Source organism: Myripristis murdjan, chromosome 12 (genome assembly GCF_902150065.1).
Source record: "Myripristis murdjan chromosome 12, fMyrMur1.1, whole genome shotgun sequence".
In the NCBI taxonomy this organism is placed as follows: Eukaryota; Metazoa; Chordata; class Actinopteri; order Holocentriformes; family Holocentridae; genus Myripristis; species Myripristis murdjan.
The window spans coordinates 4,334,677-4,350,069 of record NC_043991.1 but is presented as its reverse complement, the minus strand read 5'-3'; the positions used below and the strand labels follow the sequence as shown (position 1 = coordinate 4,350,069).

At 43.7% G+C, this 15,393-nt stretch overlaps 2 protein-coding genes across 2 annotated transcripts in view; one reads left to right on the top strand and one right to left on the bottom strand.

Moving 5' to 3' along the window:
* The window catches only part of LOC115369351 (gastrula zinc finger protein XlCGF8.2DB-like), a 21,112-nt gene extending 13,776 nt beyond the window's left edge, over positions 1-7,336 (bottom strand). Inside the window, exon 1 of the mRNA XM_030065942.1 lies at positions 7,299-7,336. The gene's annotated coding sequence lies outside the window, so the exon portion shown is untranslated. The remainder of the gene's footprint in view (positions 1-7,298) is intronic.
* LOC115369348 (gastrula zinc finger protein XlCGF57.1-like) overlaps positions 1-15,393 on the top strand; it is a 20,185-nt gene extending 4,792 nt beyond the window's left edge. Inside the window, exon 2 of the mRNA XM_030065939.1 lies at positions 14,125-15,393. Coding sequence (XP_029921799.1) covers positions 14,188-15,393 — 1,206 coding nt within the window. The 5' untranslated portion in view covers positions 14,125-14,187. The remainder of the gene's footprint in view (positions 1-14,124) is intronic.

Here is a 15,393-nt window from a genome sequence, read left to right as displayed (position 1 = left end):
ATACAAAAAAAAAAAAAATTACTATTTCTAGATTAATTAACTGAACAGTAGCCTGCCTGCTAGCGTTCTCCGCCTAACTGAATTATACATAAACATAAACAACAAGTATTTGCAGTACATTAAATCGTTTTTGACCTAATTATTTTGCACTGAATGATCATACTTGCCAACTCTCCCGATTCATGCGGGAGACTCTCCCGCAATGCTCCCGGTCAGTAATTTCTCCCGCTAATCTCCTGATCTTACAGTGAAGGAAACAAGTCAGATTGTGGGGGGTATTTATTGCAGTATCTGGCCATAACTGCCAACACTCCCGTTTTTCCCAGGTTTCTCATCTCCTGCCGCCCTCCCGTTTTGTCTTTTCTCCCAGGAATCCCCAGTAATTTACAAGCCCCAATTTTGTTTGTTAATAATAATGAAAAATGCACAATAACAAAAGGTTTTATTTTGAAAGCTGAGACCGAAAGCCGCCGCAGCTCCGTTAGTTTAACAGAAGCTGAAACACACGGCGAAATGTTTAACTGTAAATAAAAGTGCACATTTATCAGCCTGTGTCCTACAATGCCGAGTTTACTGACTAGTTATTAAAAACCTGGATGTGTTGTAAATCTTAACTGATTCGGCAGGCACTAATAACCCCGCACATCTTTTGCTGCTCCCCACCACAAAAATCTCCCGGATTTTACTACTCAGATGTTGGCAGGTTTGTGAATGACACACTGGAGTCGGTCGGCTCTGACAGCGTTGCATCACGTGCACCTACGCAATATCATAGCCTATGATTTCCATTTATGTCAAGTTGCCGTCATCGCGGGTGTGTGCGCCTGCATTTATAAAACGATTAGACTAAAACTTTGAAATATGTCAATTCTGATATGTTTATACTCAAAACTGACGAAGCAACCTAACACAGACATGTTAGTTTACCGTTTTAGGTGATATGCCATGTTGGTTGTTGAGCTGTGATACGCAAACTGTTGTTTGCAAAGTTTGCTTTTGACTTTTTTTCCCATCTATTTTGGTAAAATGCTGCCACACTGACGACGTCTTTGACATGGTAGAGGACTGAATGTTCACTAAACGTTCTTAATTAAGCAAACAGTCGGAAAACCAGACCTAACTTTTTCTTCAATTCAGAACATACCGGCCTATCTGTCTCCACCAGCGGGTTGGGCTAATCCAAAATTGTGAAAACAAGGGGGGTGTTCTGAAGACAGTGAAACTGTTTGTTCTGAAAACACCCCCATTAACACTCAGTGCTTTACTCCTGATAAAATTAACATGGCAAATAATCGACCAATCAGGTGACTGTGCATGTTGCAACTGCTGCCTAATCTGAAAGTCTTCAGTTAATTTGGTGGTGTAAATTCTCATTTTATTAATCCTCAGTTTATTTAATATGAGAATTCAGTCTATTCAAAATTAGCTATTATTCAGTCCAATTGAGTGTGTGTGTGCATGTGTGTGAGGGTGGACCCCCCTACCACCACCACCACACAAACATAATATTGACATTTGTATTTATAACGTTGTTAAAGTTATATTCATGACACATTAACATTAAAACTTAGTGATTAGTGTAGGCTTACTAACTTCTGAGTTTTACAGTAGCCTATAAACTTGCAGAGTCAAAATACCGTATTGATCTGAATATAAGACGACCCTGTGACGGCCTCCTGCCTAGCAGGGCCTGCTGGGCGTGGTTATGTGTTTTCCCCCTGTCTGTTGTTGTGTGTTTCTCCCTGTTGCAGGCTGCTGGTGGGTGGAGACTAGTCTTCCCAATTGGGAGCACCTGGCCAGGCTCCCAGGGGTTAAAAGGCCCCCTCTCCTTCCCTCATTCTCCCTCTTATCCACCCTGATGGCACCACGTCTTTTCTTTGGTTGGCTTTGGCCTGATTTAGTTTTATTTCTCTTACACAACACCCCGCACTCACCATTTGTTCACACATCCATCAGCAGACACACTGACATTACAGATTCTCACACTTCACAACTTTAGTATGTTTTTGGTTACTTTATGTTAATAAATCTTAACTCTTTACGTTAAACACTGTGTACCTCCACTTTTTGTCACGGCTCATGAGCCGGGTCGTGACAAATTGGGGGCTCGTCTTTTCCCGGTTTGTATAGAGACTTTGGTAATGTGGTTGAATTGTGAATTAGATCACGCATGTCTCTTGGTTTGTTGTTGCGAGTGTGCGCTGATTACTGGTTTTGGTCCTGGTGTGCGCAGCCAGGTACGCGATCGGTAAGTAGTGATTTGTGAATGGGCTCCGAAGTTGTGAATGAGCTGACGTCATCGGGGTTCCCACAGCGCAGCTGTTGAGCGTAATTTGGAAACCTTGAGTGGTTGTTTACGCACTCTGGAGTTATACAGTGTTTGGTAAGTTGTTTAATGTTTAAAAGTTGGTTGCTTTTGTTGTTTTGCATGGTGCTGGGGTATTAGTGAGAGTCGGCTGGTGCTGAAGGTTTTTTTTCGGGTGTGTAATCCCCTAGATAGGTATAGCGGCGTTACCCCTTTGGGTGCGTCGACTTTACGCGCTGGTGTTCTGCTTTGAAGGTAGAGAACTTTGACCAACTGTGCGATTTAATTGTGCTGGAGCAGTTTAAGAACTCAATCCCTGAGAGTATTGCCACGTACATCGGCGATCAGAAAGTGAAAACTGCTGCTGCAGCGGCTGCTCTAGCCGACGACTACGTTTTAACTCACAGGCGTAATCCAAGGGAGTTACGCGCGCACAGTGTTGGTTTTGTGGAGAACACTGACGCAGGCGGCCCGTTTTCTTCTGCCCACACAGGTAGATCTGACATGGGAGAGCGTGGCCTGAGAAATTCTGATAAAATCTGTAATTTTTGCCATAAAAAAGGGCACTGGAAGGCAGACTGTTTTGCCCTTAAGAACAAGTCTAAACAGACTGGTCCTGTGGGACAGGCAAAGGGTGCTTGTGTGGCTGTGTCTAAGCCTACGTTGTCTGCTGTGCATGTGGTAAGTGCTGAGAAGCAAACGAAAGCCTTACCTGATGAACTTGATTCGTTCCTCCCTTTTGTGTCTGATGGTTTTGTTTCCTTGGTAGGTAGTGCTGTTAAAGTGCCAGTGAAAATCTTGCGGGATACTGCCGCTTTTGATTCTTTCATCCAGGCCTCAGTGTTGCCATTCTCAGAAGAGAGCGACACTGGGTGCTCCGTTCCTGTCTTGGGAATGGGCATGAAAGTGTTGCAGGTGCCGCTGCATAACGTCATGCTGCATTCGGATCTCTTTGAGGGCCAGGTGGCTGTTGGTGTGCGTCCGGCGCTGCCTATCCAGGGCATCACACTGATTTTGGGGAATGGTGTGGCAGGAGATCGTGTGTGGGCTGATGCTCCGCCGCCACCGCCTCCGGTGGTGTCATCTGTTCCGCTGGTGAGGAAGCAGCCTGATGACAGTGAAGTGAACTTCCCAGACGTTTTTACTGCTTGTGCGGTAACGCGCTCTATGACGAGTGGCATTTCAGATGTGTCCAGTGCTGAGAAGTTGGAGGCTGATGTCTCAGAGTTGTGTGCATTTTCTTTGTCTGGTGTTCCTTTGGAGATCTCTCAGGAAGACCTAAAGGCTGAGCAGCGAGCTGATCTCTCTCTGGGAGAGTTGTTTGAACAAGTGCTACCTGCAGAGGAGGTAAAAAATAACTCACGGTGTTATTTTATGCATGGTGGATTGTTGGTCCGGAAGTGGGTGCCCCACGGTGACAGTTTCATTGGAGACCCCATCCTTCAGATTGTGTTGCCTTGTAAGTATCGTGAGCCTGTGCTGAAGCTGGCCCACGATGATGCTGGGCACTGGGGTGTCCGGAAAACCTATGACCGGTTGCTGCGGCATTTCTTTTGGCCGCGTGTGAAAAAGGATGTTGCCGCTTATATTAAAACTTGTCACACCTGCCAACTCACTGGTAAGCCCAACCAGGGTATAGCACCTGCTCCTCTGTTTCCAATTCCAGCTGTAGCGCAGCCTTTTGAACATGTAAAAATTGATTGTGTGGGTCCACTGCCTCGCTCTCGTTCTGGCGCAGTTTACCTTCTCACAGTGATGTGTCAGTCCACCAGATACCCAGCTGCTTACCCGCTGCGCACAATTTCTGCTCTTCAGCCTGTGGCAGCAGAGGTCGAGGATGGGTTGCCTGGGCTTGATTCTGACAGAAGTTGTTGCAGAAATTTTTCTGAAGTGGTAGCGCCACTTACTGATTTGCTGAAGGGTAAAGTAACTTTTGTGTTGACCCCTGTTTGCCAACAGGCTTTTGAGCGTGTAAAAGCGCTTTTGACTAATGCTCCAGTTTTGGCGGCCCCGCGGTTTGACCGTCCGGTCTCACTCCAAGTGGACGCTAGTCACGTGGGAGCGGGCGCAGTCCTCTTGCAAGCTGGTTTTGAGAAACCCGTGAGCTTTTCAAAGAGATCCAACTCCTACCAGTTAAACTATTCCACGGTAGAGAAAGAAGCGCTTGCACTCATTTGGGCCCTGAAACATTTTGATGTCTATGTGGGATGTGGTGTTGCACTTGTTGTTTACACCAAACACAATCCCTTAACCTTCCTTAATTCTCTGCAATGTCCAAACCAGAGTTTAGGAAGATGGTCTTTATTCCTGCAGTCCTACTGGCTAGACATTAAGTTCATCAAGGGTTCTGACAACGTGGTGGCAGACGCGCTGTCCAGAGCTCCTCAGTAGGACCGTAGTAACTGTAACAACCTGCATGTCCTCAGTGTAACTTTTCCTTGTGCTTAACTTTCCCTTTCTTAAACTGCTTCTTACTGGTACCAGGTTGCTGAGGGGGAGGGGGTGTGTACAAGTGCTGAGTTGCACCCACGGATGAAAAAATGTCAGGTTAGTAGTTCGTTTGAAAAAAAAAAAAATGTATATTTATGTGATAATTTATGTCTAGCTTGCAAGAACTTATTTAATGGTTAGAGATACTTTGATTATTTGTGGTTCCGGGGTTGGAACCCCTTTCTTATGGAGGGGGGTGTGACGGCCTCCTGCCTAGCAGGGCCTGCTGGGCGTGGTTATGTGTTTTCCCCCTGTCTGTTGTTGTGTGTTTCTCCCTGTTGCAGGCTGCTGGTGGGTGGAGACTAGTCTTCCCAATTGGGAGCACCTGGCCAGGCTCCCAGGGGTTAAAAGGCCCCCTCTCCTTCCCTCATTCTCCCTCTTATCCACCCTGATGGCACCACGTCTTTTCTTTGGTTGGCTTTGGCCTGATTTAGTTTTATTTCTCTTACACAACACCCCGCACTCACCATTTGTTCACACATCCATCAGCAGACACACTGACATTACAGATTCTCACACTTCACAACTTTAGTATGTTTTTGGTTACTTTATGTTAATAAATCTTAACTCTTTACGTTAAACACTGTGTACCTCCACTTTTTGTCACGGCTCATGAGCCGGGTCGTGATTTTAAGACGACCCCTCTTTTTCGGAAATATACTTGTTATATGGATATTCTGCGACACCAGCCCATGCTAGCTTTAAACTCAGTGCGGGGTATGTTGAGCAAGTGCTTTTTGCTGCATCACAGCCCTCGTAACGGGCAGTCCTTCACTACGTTTCTCATTCACAAAATCGCACACCCTCCTGTCAATCTCGTCTAATCGACCAGTTTTTGGACCACGAAAAGCCCTTCTCTGGCTGTGGGCATTTTTTAAGCTCTTCTTTCTGAGACCGCCACCGTCTCACATTGCACTCAGGGCCAGGGTTAAGGGATGTTTATTTACCTTGACAGTTTTGGAGGTAACTTCAGAAAGCGTCCAACTGACAGCCGGAGCGGCGTGTCAGCTGGCTGCTACATTCAACCGGGTGGCGGCGCACACAGTGCAGCACCGCACTCCCCGTTAGGTCTGCCGGATCTGACAGGTGCGCGGTGCACACAGACTGCCATATATACCTTTCATCATAAATCAACTTTTGTTTATACGCGGTTGCAGCAGCACCATGGACAGCGACACAGACAACATGGTTGATTATTGATTGCGCAACGCGGCCAATCGCCGGTAATCGCACTGCGCATTAAACGATTTTGCGGAGGCAGGAGGAAAGTTGCATGATTTATGTTGTATCCAGGTTCACGCGCTGCGTGCATGACCGTGCATGTGCTCGTGCATGAACGCCCGTACCGTGCTGGAGCACACCCCTTCCAGTGCCAGAGCAGGGGAAGTGTGCTGTATTCAAGCACGGAACATATGCAAGTACAATACATGTGTATTTGCTTAGACCCCCAATATTAGACGAGGGCGTTTTTTCAGGGCATTTTCAATGGAAAAAATATCGTCTTATATTCAGATCAATACGGTAACTAGTCAATTCCCCACATCAGCAGATGGCTAAATAATCTCAAATTATTCTAAAAATCTGTATATTACATGTCTAACAAAAACGCCCGAACACTCTTTTCTTTAATGGATTTGTTTACCCTCCTAGATTAAGACTCTCACATCTTTGGCTTTCCTTTTCTGTTGTTGTTGTTGTTTTTATTATTATTATTATTATTGTTGTTGTTGTTGCTGTTATTATGATTGTTCTATTTTCTTTGTCTGAAAGCTGTTTCAACTTTGGATAATGGATAATTTTTGGAATGTTAAAAAAAATGTAAGCCATGTTGTTTGTACATGATCTTGTGAAATAATAATAATAATTAAAAAAAAAAAAAAAAAAAAAAAAAACTTTGGATAATGGATACACAAATGGTGCCTTAAATGTTGTATTTTTCAGATGACTAAATAAAGTTATAAAAAAAAAAAAACAACTAGTCACGTTTACGATAAACATGTAACTGCCAAAAAATCCGTAGAATTATTTGTAAACGTTCGTGTTTTTTATGCTTTTATTTTTATTTTTGGTCGGAGTAGCGATTAACTAACTTCCGCTTGAGACTTCCGGCATCGGTATGGACCATAAATTACACGAAGAAGAAACTTCCGGTATAGATTGGATGTATGGCGGTGCCCATGTCCGCCATCTTGCCTGCAGCAAGATACTCTTGCCCTGTGTTCCAATACCCATACTACCATACTATTTAGTAGGGTAAAAAATAATTAGTATGTCCCAGTACATACTAAACTACATACTTTTTAAGGGCAGCTGCAGTACATACTAAAAGTAAAAAGTATAAGTATGCGATTTGGAACGCAGGGGTAGAAAATACAGCTTCTACACTGTACACATATATGTCCACATCTTCATAAAACAAGCTTAATACCGGACATTAAAACATTCAGCGACATGTTAATATACTGCACTTCAGTTACTTTTCTTAATCTACTATTCCACCAACCTGTAAACAGGAGAAATGAATGAGACAGAGAAACTCCACGTCTGTTTGTCTTCTCACTCAGCAGAAAGAGGAAAGCTGCAAAGCGGACCAAACTGACGTAAAGCCCCTGGGGCCTAGTAGACGCCACACTGCCCCCTGCTGGTGATCACGTTAATTACTCCTGATATGTACATGACATATTTTAGTGCAAAGTTGGTGGAAACAGGTTGAACACCCCTTAACAAATACTCAAGAAAGGATGAATTATGAAATTACAAAAAACTACCACAAATGTGATCACACTTTAGTGGGCATCACAATAGAGAATGTGAGGGAACGTCACGCCGCTTTGCATTGTGGGGCGTCTGCGCCACTTTTGAAGGAAAGCGAATTCCCCAAAAGGATTGGGGAAACGAACAAGAAGAACATGAGAACATTGTCCAGTTCCTGTCACGGTTTCACAGAGTCAAGATCTGGAAGGACGCCAGAACCTCTGGCTTACTTAAAGAAAGGAAAATCCGAATAATGGAGGACCTGACACAACAAGTTAAAGACGCGAGGAACAAGCTGTGGCCGCTGGTGGAGCAGGCGAGGAAGGATGGGAGGAGAGCAGGCTTCAGAGGTGCTGCGGCGTTTATTGATGGTAAAAAAGTTACAGTGAAGGACAAGTAAATGTTATTAGGCTGCTCTATACAGCATCGCGGAATCAGTGGCTAATTATAAGCCTATAGGATGGTTTGCTAGGATTTACAGACTAAATATTATCCCCTTTTTCTCTCTCTCTTTTGTTTCTTTCTCAGAAATACTTTAACCGCTGAGATGGAGGGCGATTTTCTTAGTGTTTTGCAGAGGGGATTATAAATGTTAGGCAACATATATTTGTTCTGCCCCTTTTCCTTTTTTTTTCTCTAACATCAGCCCACCGCTCTTCTTTTTCCCTCTCTTTCTGCTGTTTTTTTTTTCTTTCTCTCTTTCTCTTACCATTACTTTGGTGCTTTACCTAAACATAAAATTTAGGCTCTTTAATAAGAGCAGTAACGTCTGTATTTTTGTCTTAAATTTGGGTAAGCTAATATACGGTATATATATATATATATACACACACACACACACACACACACACATATATATATATACACATCTCTCTCTCTCTCTCTCTCTCTCTCTCTCTCTCTATCTATGTATATCTATCTATCTATCTATCTATATATATATATATATATGTATATATATATATATATATATATATATATATATATACACACACACAAAAAGTTAGGGATATTCGGCTTTCGGGTGAAATTTCAGGATGAACCTATAATGCATTATAACCTTTACAGGTGAACTTAATGTGACCTTCTGTAAACTTTTGAATGCACATGTCCAGCTGTTCAGTGTTTCAGTACCTTTTGCACAAGTTGCTGTTCTCTAACAAGGAGCTTAATGGCAAAATTGACAACAGGTGTTTGATCCATGAATCGACCAATAAATTTCCTGGTTCAATTAGAATTGGTATTTAAACAGTCCTCCTCATCATGCTGTTCACATTTTGACATCATGAGACCAAGACGACACCTAACAATTGATCAGCAGCATCTCGCCATTGCGAGGCTTCAAACAGGATGTTCTCAGACGAAAGTGGCCACTGAGCTTAGAGTGTCACAGAGTGTCATCAGCAGGTTGCAACAGAGATACAGAGAGACTGGAAGAGTCACAGAAAGGCATAGAAGTGGATGTCCTTTGGCCACATCCCACACTGATGACCGCTTCATTGTGAACAGTGCCCTGCGGAAGCGGATGATGAATGCCACTCAACTCCAGGCACGTTTAAGGGAGGTGAGAGGCACCCAAGTGGGACGTCAGACCATTCGAAACCGTTTACATCAGCATGGTCTGCATGCTAGACGACCTGCAAGGGTACCTTACCACACCACCAGGCACAGGTGTCATCGTCTTGCATGGGCCAGGGAGCATTTACGCTGGACGAGGGACCAGTGGGCCTCAGTGCTGTTCTCTGATGAAAGCCGATTCATGTTGAGCAGAAATGATGGCCGCCAACGATGTTGGAGACGTCAAGGAGAGCGCTATGCATCAGCCACTGTTGTCACCAGACGAGCCTTTGGTGGTGGTGGTGTTACTGTGTAGGCAGGTGTGTCTAGTCAGTACAGAACTGCCCTACACTTTGTGAATGGTACAGTGACAAGCCCATACTACCTGAATAACATCATTAATCCAGTCATTGTGCCCCTGCATGAACGACACAGGCCTAATTTCATCTTCATGGACGACAATGCTCCAGCTCATCGAGGTCACATCATTAGGGAACGGCTGCTGGAGACTGGGGTATCTCAAATGGAGTGGCCTGCACTTTCTCCAGACCTGAATCCCATAGAAAACCTAAGGGATCAGCTGAGTCGCCGTGTAGAGGCTCGGAGCTCTGTACCCCAGAACCTCAATGTCCTGAGGGCCGCCCTTCAAGAAGAGTGGGATGCCATGCCTCAGCAGACAATAAGTCGACTTGTGAACAGCATGAGACGTCGTTGTCAAGCTGTAATTGATGCTCAAGGGCACATGACAAGTTATTGAGACATTGAGATTATTTGTTGTGGTATATCCACCACTGTTTTTGGCTTTTGTTTCAAGAAATTGTTTGAGATGAGGAAATCACCAGTGTATGCTTCTACTTAAATGCCCTACTTTCATGATATAATATCACTGTAGCGTGAACTTTTTACATTTTCCGTAAAATTCACCCGAAAGCCAAATATCCCTAACTTTTTGTGAGTAGTGTATATACATATATATACAGTACAGGCCAAAAGTTTGGACACACCTTCTCATTCAATGCGTTTTCTTTATTTTCATGACTATTTACATTGTAGATTCTCACTGAAGGCATCAAAACTATGAATGAACACATGTGGAGTTATATACTTAACAAAAAAAGGTGAAATAACTGAAAACATGTTTTATATTCTAGTTTCTTCAAAATAGCCACCCTTTGCTCTGATTACTGCTTTGCACACTCTTGGCATTCTCTCCATGAGCTTCAAGAGGTAGTCACCTGAAATGGTTTTCCAACAGTCTTGAAGGAGTTCCCAGAGGTGTTTAGCACTTGTTGGCCCCTTTGCCTTCACTCTGCGGTCCAGCTCACCCCAAACCATCTCGATTGGGTTCAGGTCCGGTGACTGTGGAGGCCAGGTCATCTGCCGCAGCACTCCATCACTCTCCTTCTTGGTCAAATAGCCCTTACACAGCCTGGAGGTGTGTTTGGGGTCATTGTCCTGTTGAAAAAGAAATGATCGTCCAACTAAACGCAAACCGGATGGGATGGCATGTCGCTGCAGGATGCTGTGGTAGCCATGCTGGTTCAGTGTGCCTTCAATTTTGAATAAATCCCCAACAGTGTCACCAGCAAAACACCCCCACATCATCACACCTCCTCCTCCATGCTTCACAGTGGGAACCAGGCATGTGGAATCCATCCATTCACCTTTTCTGCGTCTCACAAAGACACGGCGGTTGGAACCAAAGATCTCAAATTTGGACTCATCAGACCAAAGCACAGATTTCCACTGGTCTAATGTCCATTCTTTGTGTTTCTTGGCCCAAACAAATCTCTTCTGCTTGTTGCCTCTCCTTAGCAGTGGTTTCCTAGCAGCTATTTGACCATGAAGGCCTGATTGGCGCAGTCTCCTCTTAACAGTTGTTCTAGAGATGGGTCTGCTGCTAGAACTCTGTGTGGCATTTATCTGGTCTCTGATCTGAGCTGCTGTTAACTTGCGATTTCTGAGGCTGGTGACTCGGATGAACTTGTCCTCAGAAGCAGAGGTGACTCTTGGTCTTCCTTTCCTGGGTCAGTCCTCATGTGTGCCAGTTTCGTTGTAGCGCTTGATGGTTTTTGCGACTCCACTTGGGGACACATTTAAAGTTTTTGCAATTTTCCGGACTGACTGACCTTCATTTCTTAAAGTAATGATGGCCACTCGTTTTTCTTTAGTTAGCTGATTGGTTCTTGCCATAATATGAATTTTAACAGTTGTCCAATAGGGCTGTCGGCAGTGTAGTAACCTGACTTCTGCACAACACAACTGATGGTCCCAACCCCATTGATAAAGCAAGAAATTCCATTAATTAACCCTGATAAGGCACACCTGTGAAGTGAAAACCATTTCAGGTGACTACCTCTTGAAGCTCATCAAGAGAATGCCAAGAGTGTGCAAAGCAGTAATCAGAGCAAAGGGTGGCTATTTTGAAGAAACTAGAATATAAAACATGTTTTCAGTTATTTCACCTTTTTTTGTTAAGTACATAACTCCACATGTGTTCATTCATAGTTTTGATTCCTTCAGTGAGAATCTACAACATAAAAGTCATGAAAATAAAGAAAACACATTGAATGAGAAGGTGTGTCCAAACTTTTGGCCTGTACTGTATATATATGTACATATGTACACATATATATATATATATATATATAGATAGATAGATAGATAGATAGATAGATGGATGTGTGTATATATATATATATATATATATATATATATATATATATATATATATATATAAATATAAATATATATAGATATATATAGATATATATATAAATATATAAATATATATATATATATATATATATATATATATATGTTTGTGTGTGTGTATATATATATGTATATGTGTATATATATACACTACTCACAAAAAGTTAGGGATATTCGGTTTTCGGGTGAAATTTCAGGATGAAGCTAAAATGCATAACCTTTACAGGTGAAGTTAATGTGACCTTCTGTAAACTTTTGAATGCACATGTCCAACTGTTCAATGTTTCAGTACTTTTTGCACAAGTTGCTGTTCTCTCACAAGGAGTTTAACAGCAAAATTCACATCAGGTGTTTGATGCTCCAGCTCATCGAGGTCGTATTATTAGGGAACGGCTGCTGGAGACTGGGGTACCTCAAATGGAGTGGCCTGCACTTTCTCAGACCTCCATGCCATAGAAAACCTATGGGATCAGCTGAGTCGCCGTGTAGAGGCTCGGAGCTCTGTACCCCAGAACCTCAATGTCCTGAGGGCCGCCCTTCAAGAAGAGTGGGATGCCATGCCTCAGCAGACAATAAGTCGACTTGTGAACAGCATGAGACGTCGTTGTCAAGCTGTTATTGATGCTCAAGGGCACATGACAAGTTATTGACACTGACATTTTTTGTTGTGGTATATCCACCACTGTTGTTGGCATTTGTTTCAGTAATTGTTTGAGATGAAGGAATTACCAGTGTATGCTTCTACTTAAATGCCCTATTTTCATGATATAATATCACTATAGCATGAACTTTTTACATTTTCCTTAAATTTCACCCGAAAGCCAAATATCCCTAACTTTTTGTGAGTAGTGTATATACTAAAAGATGTTTTTGTGTGTGTGTGTGTGTGTGTGTGTGTGTGTGTGTGTGTGTGTGTGTGTGTGTGTGTGTGTGTGTGTGTGTGTGTGTGTGTGTATATACATGACTAAAACTAATGACCAAAACGAAACAAAACTCTTTAATTTTCATCGACGAAGACTAGACTAAAACTATTAAGGACAGCAATGACTAAAATGTGACTAAGACTAAAAATTAAAATGGCTGTCAAAATTTACACTGGACCCAAGTCACAGCAACGTCTCTTCAAAGTCCAGATGCTGAGGAGAAGATTGTGATTCTGGGCTCAAACCAGCAGGATTTCCTTCTGACTGAATACCACAGGAGGAGAACAACTAGTTTTTGTAAATTTTGGAGGTGATGAAAGGAAGCCAGAACAAGGTGATGTGGGACCTGCAGCTCGTTCTAGTTAATAATCTGGACCAACTGTAAAATATTTGAGGCGGCTTTACTGAGGCTTGTGTGTAGAGGGAATAACAATAATGTAGACAGGACTAAATCAAAGTGTGAATCAGAAGTTCAAGGTCTCTAGAAGACAAGCTATTTTTGTGATGTTTCTCATTTAAAGAAAACACTGGACAAGCTTCGAGACATGAAGACATGAACTGGTCAAAGATGACACCGAGATTCTCAGCGGCAGGTTTAATGTTAGAGTGAAGTCAGCCAATAAACTCATCAAGTGAGGCGGTGAGGTTATCAGAACCATGTACAAACAAGTTTTTATAGGGGCTCAGGTGGAGAAAGTTAAGGGACATCTGATCTTTGGTTGCCCAGCAATCATGGAGGAAACTGGAATTAGCTGAGAATAAGAAACAACCTTTTTCTCACCTAATTACAAAACAAACAAAAAACCAAGTGTTGATTGTCACCATATCTGTTTTTTTTTTTTTTTTTTTTTTACAAAAGCTTTAGTAGGGATTATGCTGACATGAAGTGATGCTGACAGGCTCGGGTCAGCTTCCAAGCATAATTGTGTGTGTCTGTGTGTTTTTTTTCCAGTAGTGTGTAAAGAAGAGGTTCCCCCTGAGCAGCTTCACCGGACCCCCACTCTGGAGTTTGAGTCCTCAGACATTAAGGAGGAACAGGAGGAACTCTGGACCAATCAGCAGGGAGAGCAGCTTCAGGATATCACCAAGCTGCCGTTCAGTGCTGTCCCTTTGAAGAGTGAGGATGATGAAGAAGAAGCTGAGTGGAACAGAGACGCCCGCCACTCCACTGGACAGATGGAAGCAGAAGATGGTGAAGAGGAACGAGCCAGGAACCCAGAACCCTCCTCTAAGGCTGAGACTGATGACAGTGATGACTGGGATGAGACCAGAGAAGCTCAGTCAGGTTCAAACCCACTGAGTGAAGTCCCTCTCAATCATGACAGTCCTGATGTGGGAGAGAAACTAGCTTCCTGCTCCAAGACCAATAACACAAGAAAGAATACATTCCCCTGCTCACTCTGTGGTACAGCGTTTGCACAGAAAGGAACCCTCGAGCTACACATGAGAATCCACACTGGAGAGAAACCGTTCCCCTGCTCACTCTGTGGTAAAGGGTTTACTGAGAAAGGAATCCTCAACAAACACATGAGAATCCACACTGGAGAGAAACCATTCCCCTGCTCACTCTGTGGTACAGCATTTGCACGTAAAGGGCACCTCAAGCTACACATGAGAATCCACACTGGAGAGAAACCATTCGTCTGCTCACTCTGTGGTACAGTGTTTGCACGTAAAGGAACCCTCGATAAACACATGAGAATCCACACTGGAGAGAAACCATTCCCCTGCTCACTCTGTGGTACAGCATTTGCACAGAAAGAAAGCCTCAACAAACACATGAGAATCCACACTGGAGAGAAACCATTCCCCTGCTCACTCTGTGGTACAGCGTTTGCACGTAAAGGAACCCTCGAGGTACACATGAGAAGCCACACTGGAGAGAAACCGTTCCCCTGCTCACTCTGTGGTACAGCATTTGCACGTAAAGGGCACCTCAAGCTACACATGAGAATCCACACTGGAGAGAAACCATTCGTCTGCTCACTCTGTGGTAAAGGGTTTACTGAGAAAGGAATCCTCAACAAACACATGCGAATCCACACTGGAGAGAAACCATTCGTCTGCTCACTCTGTGGTAAAGGGTTTACTGAGAAAGGAACCCTCAGCAAACACATGAGAAACCACACTGGAGAGAAACCGTTCCCCTGCTCACTCTGTGGTACAGCGTTTGCCAGGAAAAGAACCCTCAACAGACATATGAGAAAACACACTGGAGAGAAACCATTCGTCTGCTCCCTTTGTGGTACAGCGTTTGCGCAGAAAGGAACCCTCGAGGCACACATGAGAACCCACACTGGAGCGAAACCATTCGTCTGCTCCCTTTGTGGTACAGCGTTTGCGCAGAAAGGAAACCTCGAGGCACACATGAGAACCCACACTGGAGAGAAACCATTCGTCTGCTCCCTTTGTGGTACAGCGTTTGCGCAGAAAGGAACCCTCGAGGCACACATGAGAACCCACACTGGAGAGAAACCGTTCCCCTGCTCACTCTGTGGTACAGCGTTTGCAGAGAAAGGAACCCTCAAGCGACACATGAGAATCCACACTGGAGAGAAACCGTTCCCCTGCTCACTCTGTGGTACAGCGTTTGCAGAGAAAGGAACCCTCAAGCGACACATGAGAATCCACACTGGAGAGAACCTGTAG